Below are 21,949 nucleotides of genomic sequence, written 5' to 3'. Positions count from 1 at the left end.
AAAAGGGGAAATGATGGAGGAGGGTCATCTTTCTATCTGTTGTTTCATTGGTTAAATAAAGAAACTGCCTTGGCCCTTTAATAGGACATAAAATTAGGTAGGCGGAGTAAACAGAACAGAATGCTGGGAGAAAGAAGCTGAGTCAAGGAGTCGTCATGATTCTCCTACCGGACACAGATGCAGGTTAAGATCTTCCCTGGTAAGACACCTCGTGGTGTTACAGGGATATTAGAAATGGGTTAGATCGATATGTAAGAGCTAGCCAATAAGAGGCTGGAACTAATGGGCCAGGCAGTGTTTACAAGAATACAGTTTCCATGTAATTATTTTGGGTATAAAGCTAGCCGTGCGGGCAGCCGGGTGCCAGGAACATAGCCCCGCCGCTCCTATTACAACACCCATGTGTCGTGAGCTACTACAGCCAGGGAGGGAGGCTCCAAACTACTCTCTGATCATGCCATATGCCATCAGTGAGCCATCATGCCTTCTCAAGTAACAGGGACAAAACGCTGCTTCTCAAAACAGGGGGCGGGGCCATGTAAGCCAGTCTTGGTGAGGAAAGGCTCGAGGTGTTTGTGTCTCTGTATTGTGCTCTGTGGTCCAAATCTTCCCAACAGGGCACAAGGTTTCAAAGTCACAGCAGTGGGATATTGTTGTGGTTCAGATCCTGCTTCATCCTTGTGCTTCCCACTCACAGAGACTGAGGCAAACTCAGGCATTTCCTCCCGTCCAGGCTGTGCTAATGCTCCACGCTGCCCTGAAAGACAGTCCCAAAGGCAGCTTTCCTGGTAAACTCATGCACAATAAGAGCATTCTTTGGTGTGGGAGTCCTTAATGCTCAGATACGTTTACTATGCTCTATTAATTATACCTAGTAATGGATTTCATTATAAAGTTTCCGCACATTATGAAGGAAATTTGGTCCTGTTCATTTCTTTCTGTCTTCTTCCTCTTCACCCACCTTTTCATCTGCTTTTGTCTCTGTTCCTTTGTTAGCTAAGTGAGCTATGTGTAGCTTACAGAAGCATGGGAAGGGTTACTGACTGGAGCATTCTAGCTCGTTTCAAGTTATGTAAACAAATTTTATATCTGCTGTTTTAGTAGTAGACTTTTGGATGGAAATGACATTAAAAAAGTAAGAAACATTGTAAACTAAAATTTAAAAACACACTTACAGGAAGCAAGAAATAGTATCTATTATCACAATGGCTCGAATTTCACAGGTCTTAGTTAGGTGTTGAAACTGAGCATGAAACACCAATACAATGTATAGGACTTTTCAAAGTTCAGCTAAAGTGTCGTTTCCTTTCTCTATCTAGAGTGACGGGTGTGCATGGATAGTGTTGGGAAAAGCCAAAGGCTTATTCTTAAACAGCAAGAATTTAAAACAATTTGCAGGTGCCCAGTGAGCCCACCAGGCTCTGGTGGAAACTTCCAAACCCACAGCCACACTCACAGCATTGGTGAAACTCTCTGAGTCACAAAACAAAGACCAGAATCTTGGTAATTTAAATAGGGATTCCTAGGGAAGTAGGATAGGTTGGATGTGAGAACTAAAAGAATGCATTATACATATGTATGATTGCCAAAGAACAAACTTAAATAAAACTGTTTAGGCTTCCATGAAGTGTGTGGACTGTCCTTTGATACTGACAACTCCCAGAAATCAGAGCTGCCACTGACATTGTCAGGAGGATGAGAGAGGGTCACAGCCCAGACTGGGCAAGCTCACTCTACTGTTGACACTATGCTTCTGGTTAATCTCTCAATTTGCAATAATTTCTTGTCAGTTAAGACTAGCTGACTATGCAGTGATGCTAAAGGTAATCAAAATAGACCCACTGAGAACGCTACCATTTGCTGAATGTCCATTGCCTATGGGATAGCATGCTTGGTATTTCAAGGGACAGAAAGAATAAGAACTAGAACCTATTCTTATATAAGAAAGAAGAGAGTTAAATCAAGCATTACTGAATAATGGTCTAATCAAGACTTATGGAAAATGTAAGTGTTGGAGAAAACCAGACAACCAACAAATGGTTTGGTTAAGTGCAAGGAGCAGTGGCTCCAAAAGAGGATTTCAGCATGGCTTAAGTCTCCCTATAGTACAGTGTCCCATTGGGCCGCATCAGATTCAGCTGGATATCCCATCAAAGACAGGCGATGTAAACCCATTACTCAGGAAGGAGGCTCCGGGCTGGAGCAGTAAGTTCTCCCTGCATAGAAGGAAGTGTGATGCTCACCAATGACATCTCTTGTCAATCAGTATTGTCTTCACATTGGTATATTCAAGGGCAACAAAATAATCATTTGAAGGAAGATTGGAGCCTTAAACCATCTGAAATTAGTGACATTTTTTTTGAACTTGTACTGACTTGTGCAAGGCAAAGGGACACACATACACAAAAAAAAATCCAAAATCACTGGAAAAGGAAGACATTGGAGATGAGGAAAAGTGAGACATAGAAATATATTGATAACAAATGCTAAAGCTATTTTTTTCTCCTAAATATGGAGTAACCAGTTGGAACTAAAAGAGGAATATGGTACCACCATATTTCAGGAGGACTTGTGATTTTTTCCCCAAGAAAAAATGACTTTGTAGAATATAAAATCACAATTTAAGTTAAAAGGAGAAGAGTGTCAACATCTCAGAAATCTGTGTTCATAATCCCAGCTTTCCTCCCCACTGGCGGTGATTATATCAAAGGTTTATTGTATGTACATCCTAGCTCTTCACCCTTTCAATAGAACCCAGAAAGAACAAATAAATCAGATACTGAATTAAACCTTGTAAATCATATTTTAAGAAATCTGTAGGATTTCACGCTACTTTGTGCCTCAATCATGTTTATCAGTAACTAGATGGAGCCGTGTGGCAGGCATTGCTCTCCATGTAGAGGACAGAGGACACTCTTGGCTGCTGCCTTCACAAATGTGACAATACAACCAAGAAGAGACATGAGGTGTCCTGAGTGTGTACGAAGTCTGTTGAAGGAAACCCTGTGGGACAGGAAGAAAACACAATGGTCCCAGGCGAGGAGGCAGGAATTAATGAGTCTCGCAAGACTGAAGAAAGCTTGTCTGAGAAAGTGACCTCTTGGCTACACCTCATACCTAGAACTACATCATCGTGAGGCAAAGCATGATGGGCCGTTATTTGGCTATCACTAACAGAGATTCCATAATGATAAGCAGAAGGTTTTCCCGAGGACATCAACAAGTTAATCAAAACGCAAGCTATGCAGAATAACGAAATGATCTGTCTCCAGAACCTTTGAATGAGGCTCCTTCGTCACCTTTATAGCACAGGTTGCACCAAAACAAAGTTTAAAAAATGTGAAACTTTTATATTGTTGACGGTTTCTATAATGAATGAATAAAAGCTGCTGAGATGTATTCCCATGGCTCCCATTGTTCCATTCCCTAAGTATACTAAAGGCCCATGAGACAGGATTAAAAAATCGGTTAATCTTTCACCAGTAAACAACTTCAGTGAGTAGCTATGGTGATTTTAGCTAAGGAGTCATTTACAGAGATGAGATGCTAAAGGAGGGAGAGGAATCATTGTAAGCCACTCCTCCCCAGTAATGACCAAGACTCCCTGCAGAGGTCCCTAACCAGAGCCAAGGGGCCAACAAATCGCTTCCTTCTACAAGGAGAAGGATCAGCAGGTGCTAAGACTCGGAGAATGATCTGGCATTATAAGAAACATTATTGGACAGAGGTTAACATTTGGTAGGGAAATACAGCCCTGTCACTCAGAGCCCAGCAGGATGGGTGCCAGGGCGACACCATCCCCTCATTCCCTTCTTTGGTCATTGTCACACAGGGAAGACGGGGGTGTGGCAGAGGGGGTGAGTGAGTGGACATTCCAGTGAGGTTGGCCCCCACTTTACAGCGGGGATATCACATTTGATATAAAGCTTAGTAACACGGTAAATATCTTAGAGCTAATGGTGGTTTGGCTGTGTGTTGATTCTAACACGTCAGACCTACTTCACAAATTCTGAATATCTGTTTCCCCCACAGCCTTGAAGGCACGGGGGAGAGCAAAGAAAAGTGTGGACACTAAACGGCACAAGAATAGGGACCACACCACTGTCGCCTTCATCAGATTCTCCGTGCTGTTTCTTGCTTAATCTTTCGGGCAATTATCAGCAAGATAATGGTACAAAACTGTATTATAGTATGCGTATTTATGTGTGAACACACACACACACACACACACACACACACACACACACTGAACTGAGTTATTTAATCCAGTTCCACACACCCTGTTCTTCAATGAGAACTTGCAAAATGAATCCTTGCTTTTCATTGGCTGGCTAATATAAAGCGCTTTGGAGTTTGTCATCTGTTTCCATAATGATAGACTTCTTAAGGTGTTTAATTTAGCAGGCAAGCTGAATCATAATTGTCTGTAAAGCATGCTCACCAGGGTATATATCTTCCTGCCTCTTCATCATGCCATGTCAAATTGTATTTCCTACGGTGCTCAATAGGTTGTCATATGTAAGCAAGGAAATTCAATACAATATAATGTAAATTTAATACAAGGTATCTCTATTTACACTGAAGAATTATGTTTACTGTAAGAATTAAACAACAATGTGTCCATGTGTCATAAAAATAACACGCAGAGTGAATACTGATGCTCCAAACCTATTTGTTTGTTTTTTTGCCAGTGAGAGGCTTGGCAATAAGAATATCAACTGCACGCTACCCCCGAGGTCCAGATGCTGATTGAGTGTGGCAGATATCTCCCTGTGTGACTACTTGATCCTTCAATTAAAAAGGAAGAGAGAGAGCGAGAAGCTCCCACACTGTGGAAGAGTGCCTTATTACTGTTATGCTCGCCTAAAAATGGCATCGGCGGAATCTAAAAAAGGCTGTGCTTGGGAGATTCTACCTGACAAATTGATGGGAGGTGTTTCATAAAAGTTAACCCAGGTTTGTTCCAAACTGTCAAGCAGTTTCCCTAAGTGGCTCACCGAATTCTAGAATCCACTGCACCTGCTAAAACTGAGCATTAACAGAAAGAAAATAGAATTATATTTGATTATGGAATATAGTTGTTTCAGAATGAAACTTTAAGAAAACACACAGCTATTTCTTGAACACCGGAGAAAATCACAACAGACTTGCAAGCATTTGAATTTTGCCCTTATTAAATTAGTAGTGAACAAGCAAAAGTTTCACTTTTATTTTCATATGTCTGGTTGGAGCCTTATAATAACGAATCTGTAAGCAGCAGAGTGAAGAATAAAAAATCGTGATTTTTTTTTTTTTGCCATTTACGGATTTTTTCAAACCCCATTCCTTTTTAATTAGCTGTCTTGACTTTGAGTAATTAAATTGTTTAATTCTTATTAATCCAATTTTCTACATCTGTATATGGGGATATTATAAATTTCATGGGCTAATTTTGGGAATTAACGTGCTATCATAGTTATCTTTAACTGACAACTTGACATGGTCTGGAATCACCAGAGAAGAGGGCGTCGGCTGAGGGATTGCCCTGACTGGAGTGGCCCATGGGCCTGTCTTGGGAGTGCGTGTTTTGATTCTGAAATGATGTGCAAGGCCTCAGCCCACTGTGAGTGGCACCATTCCCTAGGTAGGTAGTCGTGGGCTGTAGGAGAAAGCAAGACAAGCATGAACCTGGATGAGCTCCCTGCCGTACTTCCTGCTTCAAGATCCTGCTGGAGCACCCCACGTCCTCATTGATGGGCCCTGGTGGGGAAGCAGAAACCAAACTCCTGTTCCCCTAAGTTACTTAGACTGACCATTTTTATCATAGCAACAGAAATGAAATGAAATCAAGTGCCTAGCAAATAGTTATGAATTATAGCCAGCCTTGTTACTGTTAGTAGGTGGGTAGGAAATCAAAACTTCTTTCTACCCATGAACAAAAGATTGTGTTCACCTGTGTACCTGCATGTCCATTATAACACCTCAGGTTTCCAGCACCCTCTGTGCGTGGGAACAATAGCCGTGTGTATGGAAGATCAATACCCAAGCAATTTCTCTGCCACATTGATAAAGGAATGCATTTGTACAATTATATGATCTTCCAATAATGCCGGTTGCCTTGGTAGGAGTCCGTGTAAGTCTTCGGAAACAAGTGCAGCCTTCGACTGCTGCTTACATGATTGCAGACGCGCTTGTTGGCGGATGTTTTGGTTAGTTTTAACTGTCAACTTGGCATAATCTTCATCTCCCGTGAAAAGAATCACATTGAGGAACTGTGCAGATTGTCTTGGCCTGTGGGCATGTCTGTGGGGGATTTTCTTAACTGGGTTAATTGATGTGAGAAGACCTGCCATGAAGGTGGGTGACTCTATTTATGTGCCAAGCCCCGGACTGAATGAAAAGGGGAGAGGGAGCTGCATCCAGCAAGTGTCATGCATTCGTTCTCCTGCTGGTTTTCACTTGTGTACGACTAAATGTGTCAAGTCCTCTTTGACTTCCCTGCAAGATAAATCAGAGGGCAAAACGAAGTGAAGGGGGATCATGGGTGAAAGCCCAGGTTTTGGGTTGGTACACGTGGGTAGGGTCAATTGGGAGGAGTGTGACATTTAAGAAAAAGCATAAGAGGATGAGCGACGGGGGCATGGTTAAGAGGCCAACGTGGGCACGCTGGGTTTCCGACTGGATAGAGACATGAAGGTTGTAACAGGGACCTGGGAGGACTCGTTTCCACTGGTAAGATGATGGGATCTGGATTCACCTATAAAAGGAGCCACAGGACCCATGTGGACTTCTGTAGGTCATGTGGCCTCTGGGCATGACGGTTAGAAAATATCTAGACTGCGTTAATTGAAATGGGAAGAATCTGCCTACTTGGGGATGGCATTCTCCCATGGGCTGGCATCCCAGACTAAGAGAAACAGAGCTTAGTGTGACCATTCATTACCACCTGACTCAGGTTCCCACGGCCATGGCTCTGTTAGCTGCCATGAAGAAGTTTGCCCTTGAACTGGGACCCAGAATAAAGCTTCTTCCCACGTGTTGCTGTCATGGGTGTCGTGTGCGGTAAGGACAGGAGTAACTAACGAAGTGTGCCAGGACTCTCAGCTGGGCAGGCGGTTAACACATCCTCATCATCACTGCTCAAACCCCTGAGGATTATATTCTCAGATCAGTTTACCAACAGGGTTCTGGTAATTAGGCAAGTCTGAGAAACAGAACTCAACATCACTTGAAAGGGTTTCTCTCCTAGCATGAGATGAAGTCTCTAGCAGCAAATTTCACAAGATACAATTTTATAAACTAAAGTTTGAACACTAACAAGAGGCATGCCATTTTGTTAGGCGTTCCATAGGAAATGAATGAAATCCTCGTTGGTTTCTGTTGTTTGTACCCGGTGGGACTGTTGGGCAGGTAATCAAATAACATTAAGTCCAGGTTAAATGACGTAAGGGCCATGAAGAGGGCACTGAAAAGATCATGTGGCCGAGAGCAGTGGAAGTATGAAATTCAAGGCAGGGCAGCATGGCTTCACAGATGCCTGTGGCAAACCTGTAAGGATGTGTTAGGTTTCTACAGGAAAAGGCAGGAAGGAAAGGGAAAGGGGTGTGAACCTCTGCTTGAAGAATTCAGTAAGATCCCAGAACAAGACAGACATGTTACTTCAGAGATTCCCCACATAGTGTGGCTCTACAGTAAGCCATAAAAATGAAAATACTATTGGGTGGTGGTGAAACACTCTTTTAATCCCAGCAGTCGGGAGCAGTGAGGTCAAGATCAGCATGATCTACAAAACAAGATCCAGGACAGCCAGGGCTACACAGAGAAACCAAAAAGAGAAAAAAAAAGGAAAAGAAAAGAAAATGAAGATACAACACAAAGTGACAAGTGGCGTATAGCTGAGTTCAGCCATAATCCAGGAGTCTTCTGACTACCAGACTGCAAGATACGAAGAAGCGGTGTTTGTTCTTCAGGTGGATAAGGGAAGTGCAGGACCTTTGAAAATATATAGAGGCAGAATGGTTGGGGAAACAGGATTATGCCTCTCCACATACCTAACAACAGAAATGAAACAATAGCAAATTCGGGTCAAGGGAAGAAGAGGCCTGAGAAGAAGTCCTTGGAACAGCTCTTAGAAGATTGATTTTAATTGTGTGTGTGTGTGTGTGTGTGTGTGTGTGTGTGTGTCTGTCTGTCTGTCTGTCTGCCTTTGAGTGAATCTGCCTTTGAGCAAATGTTCCTTTAAAGGCTAGAGGAGGGAGCCAGACGCTCTGGAGCTGGACTTACAGGTGGTGGTGAGCTGCCCAACACTGGGGCCAAGAAATGCATTGGGCCCCGTATAAGAGTAGAACATGATCTTTCCCACGGAGCAGTCTCTACAGCCATATTAATGTTTGCTCCACCAGGAAAGTGCAGAAAATTCTACTGTAATTAAACACATTAGATTATTATAAAAATGTTAGCAAAATATTCCTTATCTTGCTCATTGCATGTATTTAAAATCCACTTGGCAAATACACAGAATATAACAAGCAAAAGTCCTGGAAACGAGGAAAGGGTTTCTCTAGAAAAGCAAGGAGCACAGGGCAAGAAAAGTTTGAGTGACAACTACCAGCTGGGAGGAAGGAAGTATTCTATGCGAACCGGGTTAGCAGCCATCCAATCAGAAGGAATCAGCTGCATTTCTCTGACTCTGTGAACTAGTCAGCTTTCTCTGTGGAGTTGGAAGTGTGAGAAGATTTTTGGCTGCTTAATATGGTATTCTATAGATGCTGATTATTTATATTAAGAAAGTTGTAACCATATAGGAGTAGTTTTAATGGCAGAGAAAAGTCGCTTGCTCTGATTACCAGAACTCTCTCCATTACCTCAAATGTAGCTATTGCGTTTGTTAAAAGTTTAACTTTAAGAGGAGATAGAATAATTCACGGTAAACGTGAGACGGTTTAATAAATCTACAAGGTTTGTGTTTTGTTTTCTTCCATCTGTTTGTGCTTGCCGGGGCCATTTCAGTTTTCAGGAACCGTTATTTAAAGTAGTTTCTATATTATTAATACATTTTGATATTTGCCACAAAGACGGACATGGTTTGCTATTCTGTTCCTCCTGCCAGAGCTCAACAAGAGTTCTATGTCTAACAAATCTTAAAGATAATCCCAATAACTGAATAAATACATCAGTTTCCTAAAAAGCCTATTAAGATGTCTTTATGATGATGCTTTGTTTTCCTGTTGTTTAACTGGATAGCTGAAGCCTCTAACCAGCACAAGGACACATACATCATGAAAGAATACAGTGCTGCTTAAGTATAAATGTATGCACGTTTAATACATGCATTGTTTAAATCTCCATGTTGAAATATTTATAAACACCAGCCTAAGGAATCCGGGTTCCGAGTGACTTCTTTTCAAATAAACTTCTTAACTAAAGAGCACTTGAAACACGCTGTGTACATGAACTTCCCACCTCTTCACTCCTCCAAGGAAGAGCCAATGGCCGCTGGAAACAGAAAGTCATTAAAGACAATGTCACTCTCAAAGCCCCATTCTCCCCGAGTCCCCTCTCCCAGTGCACACTAAACAATGGCGTGCAGTACACAAGAGCTATCAAGAGGGAGCACTTTTGAGCCACCAAAACTGCATGTCAACCTAGTAAGCTCACTCTCCCCAACTACAGGGACACTATCCCAGGTATTTTATGTGCTAAAATGATCATTAAAAATTAAGTACCACATATAAGCTGCCATTTAGAATATTAATTTACTTTTGCTAATCATGTTTTTAACTTCAGGCTAAAAGAGTTCGGTCACCATTCGGATACTCAGGCTTAGTCCAGGAGACCTTAAAGGAGTCTGGGGGATAGGAGTGGACTCTGGGGCCTGGCACACCTTCTGGAACCCTCTCTTTTATTAGGGCCTGGCTGGGCTCACTCATTGCACAGTACACACACACACACACACACGTGCGCGCGCGCACACACACACACACACACACACACACACCTGTGCATGCCTAAGCCGGGACAGAGGAAAGCGCTTCGGTCCTGAGCCTCAGATTTGGAAGAAGAGTGAAGGGAGATAAGACAGAGGAGGAGTTCTAGATCCCACTAAAATAGTATTCCCCCATTCCCCACAAATAAATAGGCCAGTTTCTGGTGCTGAAGTATAACATTTAATTAGATTACTTTTTAGGACCTGAGAATTTATTTCCAGTAAGTCCAAAATAACCAGGGTACTACATGAAAAACCTGTCTAAGTTACAGCCTAGAGATGCAGGGTGCATATTGACTGGGCGAGCGGCTTTGCTGTCGAGAGTTAGCACTATGCAGAGGGAAACACACTTGTGTCCGCGCACGCGCGCACAACGCTCACACACACACACACACACACACACACACACACACCCCTCTGGGGTAGAGAATAAGATGGACTCACGGCATCCACTTACTCACTCCAGTATAACCTGCCTGTGCTCATTTCAATACCATGAGACATCAAATAAAGCAACATTTCTAAGCCAATCAATATTTTAAAAAAATCTAAGCTTAATAGCTTAGTGGGCTGAATGGGTTACTTCATGTCAAAAGATGTGGATCCCCTTAAAACAGGGATGAGGAACTCAAAGCGATCCCTAAAATAGCATCTAACTCCAGAAACAGAACACAGGCATTCAGGACATTGGATTTTCTCAGAAAGAACTGATAATGATTTCCAAGTTACTGAGAAATTGAGACATACACACAGGGCTATTGTCTCATTATCAAATACAAACAATTGTGATTTTATGAAACAATGAGAGGAAAAAACCGTAGTTAAGTTTCCCTCAGTACTAACCTTCTACCTCTCAACGGCAACAGAGACAACAAAGTTAAAAAATTGTTCATAAGTGAGATTCAGCCCTGGTTAAGTCTGAAACAAGACAAAATGTGAAAACATGGCAATGCAGAATCAGAGCGCTTGTTAGTGCATTTTCACGGAGGCTAAAACTGCGAACCCCATTGTTTTTATTGATATCTCCTGGCCTGTGCAGCTTTGTCAGCTATCCGCTATGGCTTAAGGCTCTGGGGAGTCTGTCTCCTCAGGACAGAAGAGAGGGGAGGACTGGTCAGATTTATCCTCACATTGGAGCCTGGAACTGTTTCCTGTGTTGTTAAACCTGGCCACAGAGTTTCCATTATGACAATAAACAAAAATGGATAGCCGAAAACTTATAGTGAGGTTAGCTTCCTGATATAAGAACACTTTAGTAGGTGTTGGGAAGACAGTAAAGTATACAAGGATGCACTCTCAATCTCAGGAACCTGCAGGGGACAGCTAGGTGTGGCAGCTCAAGCTTGTAATCCCAGTGCGGCGGAAGTAGAGATGAGGGGATCCCCGAGGTTTGCTGATCGGCCAGGCCAGCCTAATTGAGAAACACACACCAGTGGAAGAGCCCATGTCAAAACCAACTAGGTGACCCTAGGCACATAGCTTAACGAGTAAAGCAGCTGTGTTACTGCATAAGAACCTGAGTATGGGTCCCCAGACAAGCATGGCAAAGTTCTCCTGTATCCCAGATGCTGGGGTCAGAGGTAGAGATGGCTTACTGGGACTCAATGGCCAGCCAGCATGAGAAAATGTAAACTGCAGGTTCAGCCAGAGACCCTGTCTCAAAAAATAAGGTGGAAAGGACACACATCCCTACCACATGCACACACAAAGGGGTTGGGATGGAGATAAATAAGTAAACAAATAACAGGTGTGTGTACACATACACACAGAGAGAGACAAGGAGACATGGACAGAAACAGATAGAGAGAGAGAGAGAGAGAACAGAAATAGCCTGTGTCTTCAGAGTAATTTCTCATGAACTTAAGGATGCTCCAGATGGGTGCCATCACCACCCACGGACACAACTGCATTAGGCATGGGCCTAACTAGACTCTCTGGGTTTTTCTCAATTTTTGGATGTAGACCATGCATATCCATGTCAAAGAAAAGCTGTCCTCTCGAGGATGGAGCTTTAACCGACCAAGCAGAAACAGTTAGCCATGTGGTCAACCCCTGATGTATGGCTTCAGGACATGCCACCACTGACTGACCCAAAAACCAGCTATGGGAACATTTAAAAAGAAATGGAAAACACATGCATGTAACCTACACACTAAGAGTCTCAGAGAATATCCAGGCAGCAGGGCCGTGTGAGATATCCGAGCTATCAAAGCCAACGCTGGCAGAAAAAGAACTCCTCATTTCTCAAAGAGAGGGGATGTATGTATTTTCTCGACCTTAGATTCAGAGCATGTGGCGGCATATTCTTGTGAAACTGATCACACAACAGGATTTAATTCTGATTGTTGTGAATTTCTTTTTCATTTATATTCATGTTACCGCATTCCCTCACTACCCTTCTCCAAAGAAATACTGGATTAGACAACACACTGCGCATTTATTTCAATAGAACATAAACTAACATCTACTTTGTTTTGAGAATTTTATGATGATTTCCAAAATAAATGTAATATCCTCTTTGGGGGCTTTTTCCTGGACTGTGTCATCTGAAATCTGCAAACTGATAGCCTGACAAAGAAGCACCTTGGGAATTCAGGAGATTATCTTTCTGGCCAATGAGTCGGGGTGTAAAGAATTGTTGAAACAACAGAAATATCTGCAACTTTATCTCAGTTTTGGCATTGAGAGGATTCTTCTCAAACTCAAATCTGATTGGTCTAATGCCGATTGCAATTCTGGCTTAGGAAAATAAATAAATAACTGGATTGATTGGAGTTGTCCTCATAAAGCAGAAAGGACCCTGAAAGCCTACGAGGTAGCTAAGTGAACAACTTTGACCTGTTTCCTACGGCTTTTAGTCAATCACAAACACATGAAAACAAAATTCACAACGGTGTGTTGCCAGTGCCAATAGATTGGTAATTTCCGATCTAAAGAGGCCTTGTTTGATTTGGTAAAATGTATGTGTAATCGCTAGCCAGGCGAACAGGAGCTGGGGTGGCAGGAACACAGCCTGCAGCTCCTACAACATATCCCTACTAATCCTTTCCTGAGAAGTTAAGTTTGATGCTTCAAGAAATAGCTCATCTGGTAAAATGCCCACTGTGCAAGCAAGAGGACCCGAGTTCAGGTCTCCAGTACGCATGTATAAAGATGACTTGGTGTTGTGCTATGCAACCCTAGTTCTTTGGGGAGGGGACCAGAGGATACCTGGAGCTTGCTGCCCGACAGCAAGTGACTATCAGTGAGCTCTGAGCACATTGACAGAAAAGACTCTATTTCCAAAGGAAGAGTCAAGAATGAGAGGAGACAGATGACCTTGACCATTGGCTTCCACATGCATGAATACATGCCCACTACCACTCAGTACACAAACACAGTCACATACATATGACGGACACACACACACAACTTGGGCTCACCATTTCAACACTCCTCACCAGTACACAGTCACGGTCACATACATATGATTCTCTCTCTCTCTTTTTCTCTCTCTCTCTCTCACACACATAACTTGGGCTCACCATTTCCATTCTTTAACCCTCACCCAGTGACAGATGGTTAGTACTGTTAGGAACATGTTGTAGCGCTAAATCTGACCCTTGCGTCTTTATGCATTTGTTAACTTACTGCTTTTCTCAGGAACCATTAAGACCTAACAGACTTCAAAATGAATACCATGTTGTACTACACGCCAAGAGCCTGGGCTGTGGAAGCATGCATCTCCAACACTGACTTTCCAGAAAATACTATGCAATATTATTTCAGGTCTCAGACTCTTTGTGACTCGGTGGCCATTCACTCATTCCTGCATGAACTGTCTTCACAGACCCTTGACTCCAGCAAGTACTTTCAGCGTTCTGCACAGAGCATTTGGGAAGATGTGACTTCTCTGTTTGCAAAAACTAAATGAATGACCCAGAGTGGCTCTACTGCCTCATGCTTCCGTTTCAGAGGCTGCTCAGGGCCTGGCTGTCTGCATGCTTCGGTTCTGAGCACTTAGCCAATATGCTAGGACAATCCATAAAGGCCACTCTACTTTGTTGAACACCTGCTCTCCACTACTTATCTAATGACCTTGAGAGCTGGTTATTATATTGAAACTGTACAATATACAATAATCCCTCAATTAACCAGGATAAACCTAAAATGCCATGGTTCATTTAATTTACTGCTTAATGAAGTTAAAAAAAAAAAACAAGCAACAACAACAAAAAAAACCTTTTAGTTAAATATTTCCTGAAAAAACATTAGGATATTTCCCACACTGATAAATAAATTGGGATTAAAAGGAACATGAGCAAGTTTGTCTCCTTAATAACCTTTTGGGCACGAGGACATCCATGTCATTATGACCTCTGACACCAGCATTACTCAAGACCTGACACATAGTGTAATTATTTGGGGTTACCTTTTTAGCATCACAGAATTTTAGGACTCTCAAAAAGACATTAAAAACATTAAGTTCAATGTCCTAATTTTAGTCCTGAAAAAAATGTAAGTTGAGCCGGGCGATGGTGGCGCAGGCCTTTAATCCCAGCACTCGGGAGGCAGACGCAGATGGATCTCTGTGAGTTCGAGACCAGCCTGGTCTACAGAGCTAGTTCCAGAACAGGCTCCAAAGCCACAGAGAAACCCTATCTCAAAAAAAAAAGCACACAAAAAATGTAAGTTGATGTGCCTTAGTTCACTTGTCTTGGGTTACACAGTAGTAAAATCTGAATTTAAACTCAAGGGAACAGACCACAAAGTTAGTTGTACTTAGATTTCAAGTTATAACAAAATTATAAAGTATGGGATATTGAAATGGATTTTGAATGACTGCACAGTACATCCTAAAAAATTGCCTTAGGAACAGAACATTTTTATGCCACTTACCTCCTGATGAAACCCAGCATTTCAGCAATTTCTCCTTAATCTTGGTTGCTCCCAAGCAATCGAGCCTGTTCATGGTTTTCATGTGTACAGCTATTTTGGAAACAGTGTGGACTTCACTATTAGCTTTTGAAAATCGACTTCGGACACTGTTTGGCTTTTTAGTGACATACCTATGTGTAACCTGAATTGTCAGGTCCCACATCCACATGCTGTGCTGAAGGCAGAGGCACACGGGCCATTCCGAGCAGGGCTTCACATTGTTTGTTGCCCTTGCTCTGCACTGTCAAGGCAGACACGTAACAGCAGTTGGATGCAGTTTATTTTCTCATGGTATAATATTTTGAGCATTCACGAGCATGTTAAGTAAAATGAATGCGTACACAGTGTCTACATAAATGTAAATTTATTCATAATCAAGAGCAGAATATTTTCTATGGCATTTATCAAAGCAAATACCCTCATATAGGTATTGCTATAAAATGAAGAGGGTGTTTAAAACAAATAGGGACAACCTCATGTTTATATTCAGTTATTTTCAGATGTGCTATTAAACTTAAAAAAAGATTATATTTCATCAAAAAGCAAAAGGAAATAGGAGTACAAATTCCACAGCAATGTCAAGGTCTTTTAAAAGACCTTCATCTACAGACGTGCCAGTTAGCATTAAAAATACCACCATCTTCCCAAGGAAAGCTCTAAACTGTTGACTCTCGGCTTTCACCAAGTGACTGTTCTTCTGAGACAGAAGTTTAATATAAATCACAGTATAATAACAATCAAGAATATCTTGGGGTCATTTGAATCTTCATTTAAAAATACAAGATCTAAATTCATACTGTGAGGAGTTTTCCAAATGAATACAAGCACCACAGGCAACCATCTTATTAATCTAAGTATTTTGGGGAAAAGCTCTCTACAATTAGAATGTCCTACAAATAATAAAAAAAAATTAGTACTGAGCATCTCAACATAGATGCAGGAAAATTCACTAACTCAGGTTATGTTATCCTTCAAGTAACACAAACTAAATATGCAGGCAATCAACCAAAAGACTTCATCTTTAGGTTATGGGGGGAATTTTTAGTATAAATACTAAAGGATGAGGCTTTTTTGGTATTTCATTTGTTTGATTTGGAAAGGAGGGGATATGGGAAGGAGAGAAATGGCAGAAACTAAGCTGACTTACTCCCAGCTTGACGAGGTATAGACACCCAGGAGAAAGATGCCGGAGCGTGTGAGCTTGGAGGTTTTTGGTGCTGTTGTGGACAATATTTCACACTGTGGAGGTATGTATAGGATTCAAAGTATATAATCTACAGTGCTCCCTAATTCCACTTAGTTCCCTTGGTTGTCTCCACCTGGGAATCAGTGAAAAATAAAGCGTTTTACTCATTTGTGATGTAGAGGATTAAGAGTCAAACAAACTTTAATTTACCCTGCTGCAAAAAAACCTACATATAACGCTCAAAAGCGATTGCCTTTTAAAAACATATACACAGTTATAAAATACCTATTCTCAGGGTCTTTAGGGGAAATGTGACATAGCCCTTGCCTTCTAGTTACTTATTCTTTCTCCCTTCCTTCCTCCCTCCCCCCTCCCTTCCTTCCCCCTCCCTCCCTCCCCCCCTCTGTCTCTGTGTGTGTGTGTGACGTTGAACCTGAAGCTAGAGTGGCTGAGCAGCAAGCAATATACACCTTCCTGCCTCTCATCGGCGCTGGGGTTAGAGTCGTTTATGACTACACCAAGTTTTTTATGTGGGTTCTGGGATCTGAGCTTAGGTCTTCATGGCTGTACATACAATAATTGTTCTTACTGAGCCATCTCCCCAACCCCTAGTTACTTGTAATTTACAATAGTTAACAATATGTAAACATGCATGATTTCTTTTAATCTTGAGTTTAGGATATCAGACAAAGATGGGGTGGCAGACAGTGTCTGAGTACTTCTGAGGGTGTGAGAAGGAGGGTGGTGTACCAGTGCTGGAGACCCCAGCAACCCAACACAGAATGAGCAAGTAGTCACGGAATATAGAGAGTGGAAACCTGTAAGGGCTAAAGCGATGGGCAAGGGCTTTTCGGCAGTGTGAGGTTGTACCTCCAGATCAGGGAGGCTGGACAGGTAGAACCAAGAATGATGGACACTTCAAATGAGGTAAGGAGGTCTCGTTTCAGAACAGACAGAAGACAACTCAGCCGAGAAATACTCAGGGAAGTGGATACTCTTTAGAATAAATAACGCAGCTTGTCTTAAGGCGACCGAGGGCCAGCCCGAGAACTTAGGATTAGAGCAGCGACAGCAACAGCATGAATGGTGATGCTCTTCAGCTTGAACGAATGCCACAATTTATTCAATGTCAACATTTCATTCACAGATGAGAAAACTGGGAGTAAGAAAAAAATGAACAAGCATGAATTGGTGCTAAGAGAACTCTATTAAATTTTAACTCAGCTTCTTAGACCTCATATAATGAGAAATAAACAAAAGTTACTAAGATCAGAAAAAAAATTGAACATATTTATAAGTTATATTCTTCTCTGGCTTGAACTACAGGGGAATGAAACTCATGCTCTCATAGAGGAACTGGGTTTGCTTCCTGGAACCCACATGGAGGCTCACAATCCTGGGTAACTCTACTTTGGGGGATCTGATGCTCTTATGGACTCCTTGGGCATCCAGCATATATGGCACACACACACACATTTGTGCATGTGTACACACACAGGCAAACACTCATACATTTAAATATAATACATTTTTAAAAAGAAGATGTGTGTATACACACACACACACACACACACACACACACATTATTCTAGTCATTGCAAATGATTGCAAAATGCCCTCCACCTATAACGAACTTCCCAGTGGATAAGTAGGTGGTCATTTTTCTCTAACTGACAACTAGAGAAAAGTTTCATCCACATTTAGCTTGGAGTGATTGCCTAGAGACAAAATGGAAATTAAGTTGACAAGTGATAATCAGAGGTTCCTAGAACCTTTGGTCTAATCATTTCTATGCATTTAATCACAATACAATTAGCTGGATGTCACAAGCCCCTCTGAACGAGCACGTCAGGATTCTTATGTGAGCCAGAACCAGCATGTGCAAGACACAAGAGCTCTGCTTACTGGATGTGCAGAGTTCTAGAACCAAGGGCAGTGAAAGTAGGGGGATCCACTTGTTCTGGGGGTAGCTGCGCTGTCTGCAGGATGGCATGGGAACTGTGTGTGAGATGTAGGAAGCTTTTATTGGTTAATGAACACAGAATCTGCATGGACCTGTGATAGAGTAGAGCTAGGAGGGGAAAACTAAACTGAATGCAGGGAGAAACAAGGCAGAGTCAAGGGACACCATGGAGCTGCCAGAGCAGAAAGACACAAGCCGCCAGCTGAAACCTGGCTGGTAGGCCATGAGCCTCATGGTAAAATATAAAATAATAGAAATGGGTTAATTTAAGAGATAAGAGTGAGCTAGAAATAAGCATAAGCTAATAGGCCAAGTAGTGTTGTAATTAACGCAGTTTCTGTGTGATTATTTCAGGAAGCCAGAAGTGAACAAGCGGCTTCATACTACATTTGTGCACCCCACAAGTGTGCATGTGTCAAGGACAGTCTCGTGAGCTGTGAGGATGCCTAAATCTGGGGAAGGAGAGAAACCAGAATTATCCTCCCTAGTATATTCTCAGGAGAGCTCACTTCCTTTCCACATTCTGACCTTTAGGAATTGTTAAAATAAAGCTTCACATTAGACTCACTAATTATGGATGGGCAGTAGTGGTGCATGCTTTCAAACCCTGCACTTGGGGGGCAGAGGCAGGCCGATTTCTGTGAGATTGAGGCCAGCTTGATCTATAGAGTGAGTTCCAGGACAGGTTCCAAAGCTACAGACAAACCCTGTCTTTGAAAACCATAATTATAATGATATAAAAATCATTAATTATAAAAATCAGTAGAAATAAAATATATTCATTTCTCTCTTAAATGACTTGGCTGCATTGAAATGGATCCTTGTCAGTCACAATCTCCATCTAACTTTCTCATTTTATAATTTGTTTTCTTGAATGACTATGATCTGGCAACTCATTTTCAGGGTTTAGTCTTAGTTCAAAGACTCTGTTAAAAATAAATGAGATATTTAAATTATTTTGAAGACAACAGGAGTTGTTTTTGAAATGCAAATTCGTTGCCTGTAACAATGACTTTGAAACTCCCTTCTCCTGTCACCTAGTCAACTACTATTTGACCTTCAGATCATCCAAGCTGTATGTGGGTATGTTTTACCTGGAAGATGTCCCAGACACTTCCCAGGATCCCCTTGGACAGGCAGCAGCTGTTATCTGCTCGTCTGACGCCCATAGCACTTTGTGCAAACTCCCAGCATGACACTCACAACCCTGCAGCCGTATTAGTGTCTAATACCATGCCTGACATACTAGAGATTCTGAATATAAATAACTGAATCAATGAACACAGAATGAATGAAGGAGATGACAATACAGTTGAGCTAGGTATGAAAAGCAACCATGTGGTACCCTGGCCAATAAAATCATCTCTCCTTCTCATGAATTTCCATGGTACTTCACATCTGTTGACTTTCTTAGTGAATATCAATCATATCCCTAATGAGAAAACTAAATCTATAATTCTTCAATTCCATTCTTAAATGCCCTGAATTCTTCACATATAAAGCACCCAGTTATCTAACTAAATTTTGACCAAGTTTACCAAACTTTAGATCTAATTTGTACTTTCACAATATTAAAAATAGTGATTCTGAGAAACATCTTTGAAACATATCATGATTTAAGTAACACATATCCTTAAATCTTATTAACCTTGAACCATCATAATTTCATGTTTAAAAGATTAATGAAATGCAGCCTAATTCAGGAAAATAGCTTTTGCATTATACTGATAGCAAAAGTAAACTAGGAAAGGCATGCTGATTTTCATGCAAAATACAATCAATTGGCTAAACATGTAGGTCACCGGAAGAAAGGCAATCTAGTCATTTTTATAGCAAGAGTTGCGTTAGAACAAAGGAAGTCACCAGGATGACACTTGCCTGATTTGACCAAACCTCATTTCGTACAGCTTCTGTATGATAATATCTAATGGCGCTGTGCTGACTTGAGACACCCTCATCTAACGTCATAAGAGGAACACAGAAAGAATACACTGGAGGTGATGGACCAACTTGGGATGGTACGACTCTGAGAGATGGCCACAGCAACCTCGTCAAATGTGCATGAGTAAGGACTGGAGAGCCCCCATTTGGGCAAACATCATATCAAACCTATGTCCTAGTCAGGGATGCTATTCCTGGGATGAAACACTATGACTTTGGTACTGGAGGCAGAAAGGGTTTATTTGACTTATACTTCCACATCCCTGTCCACCATTAAAGGAAGTCTAGCCAGCACAACTTACAAAACAGCATCATGAGAGTGGGTGAAACCACGAGTGATGGGTTACTAGGAGTTATAACCATAGCTGTGTATTTTACCCTGATTTTGTGTGTGTGTGTGTGTGTGTGTGTGTGTGTGTGTGTGTGCGCACACGTGCATGCACGTGCATATGAGTGTGTGGGTAGGAGGGCCTATGAGTGTGTGGGTGGGCAGGTACACACTCATATGAGCTTGTGGAGGCCAGATGCCAATTCCAGGCATCATCCTCAATTGCTAGCTCTATTTTATTCTATTTTATTTTTAGCAGGGACCTCTGGCTGACCTGTCCCCCAGTTAATTGTTGCATTTAGGTGTTTCGGTACAGCCAGAAGAAAAGTACATGATCCATGTGATGTGAGACCAGATCACTTAAGGAACAAAGCCTGGCTGAAGGGCCACTCTGCCAGACCAGACTTACGACAACGCAGTCCAGCACCCCTCCCTGTTCTCTTCCTTTGCTGCCCCTGATTGCCAAGGACTTGATGAACTTTCTCCTTCTCGTCTCTTCCCAGGTTTGAATCCCTTCCATTCTCTGGGAAGGAAAGCTAGGGGTTTCATTTGATGTCATATCAGGAGCAATAGCAAGGATGGCCCAGAGCTTATAGGAACTCTCACGGTGGCCAGAAGTCATGGTCCCTGTGCATAAATCTGAGCGATTCTTGACTATATCTTAGTCATGACAGAACATCATGGTTAGCTGCAGCCGAGACTGGGTACTGTCATATTCTCCCCTCAGTAATGGCTGGAGTTCCCTTTCCTATAAGCATTCAGATTGCTCAGGCAGGGACTTGGCTATCTAGTTTGCAGTGGAGTAAGAAATCACCCCATTCAAGGATGACAGCATCTCAAAGATGCGGCCTTCACACCCGGGACTTTGTTATCTCAGCTAGTGTCTCAGAAAATCATGTTATATCGGTACCATGGGTCCCCCAGCATGCAAAATGCTCCATTCTCCTATATATTATAAGTCTATGCCTTCAACAGGATTTTGAGGCCTAATTACTAACCTCCCCCCCAGGACTGTTTGCCACAGATAGGAACAGTTTCCTGTAGCAATGACACAGGGCTTCTTCCTGCACTTGGATTCTGCTGTGATACGTTGTCTTCTTTGGGTTGAGGAGCATCCACTGCTATGGTTGTTAGGACCCGAGATCAGGATGAGGAAGTGACTACACTTTGCAGGGTCCCATGTGGTGCAGTGGGTGTGACTCTTAGCCTGCGGAGGCTAGGCAGAGACACCATAACCACTGCAACTTCATAAAATAAAACATTAAATTGATTTTTTTTTTTTTTAGAGTTACAGAGGTTTAGTCCATTACCGTCATGGAGGGAAGCATGGCAGCATGCAGGCAGACATGGTGCTGGAGAAGGAGCTGAGAGTTCTACACCCAGATCTGCAGGCAGCAGGAAGAGCAAGCCACTGGGCCTGGCTTGAACTTTTCAAACTTCAAAGCCCACCCTAAATAACACACTTCCTCCAACAAGGCCACATCTCCTAAACCTCCAAACTAGTGCCACTCCCCGGTGACCAGGCATTCAAATCGATGAGCCTATGTGGCCATTCAACTCAACCACCACAACTCTTGAATCATCAGGACTGAAGCATCAGAACCCAGCTGCATCAAATCCTCCAGTCACAGGTTCAGTTCCCCTCAACTA

General features: G+C 42.2%; 1 protein-coding gene across 1 annotated transcript in view; it reads right to left on the bottom strand.

The window, feature by feature from the left end:
- The window catches only part of Ush2a (usherin), a 669,744-nt gene that overhangs the window by 300,368 nt on the left and 347,427 nt on the right, over positions 1 to 21,949 (bottom strand). Inside the window, 6 exon segments of the mRNA XM_041635252.1 lie at positions 9,786 to 9,899; positions 13,175 to 13,239; positions 14,843 to 15,056; positions 16,029 to 16,200; positions 17,973 to 18,069; positions 18,420 to 18,482. Of these exon segments, the coding sequence (XP_041491186.1) occupies positions 9,786 to 9,899; positions 13,175 to 13,239; positions 14,843 to 15,056; positions 16,029 to 16,200; positions 17,973 to 18,069; positions 18,420 to 18,482 (725 nt within the window).

This window comes from Microtus oregoni, unplaced genomic scaffold (assembly GCF_018167655.1).
Source record: "Microtus oregoni isolate MIOR12 unplaced genomic scaffold, Mior012 000047F_ref0000412, whole genome shotgun sequence".
Classification (NCBI taxonomy): Eukaryota; Metazoa; Chordata; class Mammalia; order Rodentia; family Cricetidae; genus Microtus; species Microtus oregoni.
This window is presented reverse-complemented; position numbering and strand designations above follow the sequence as displayed.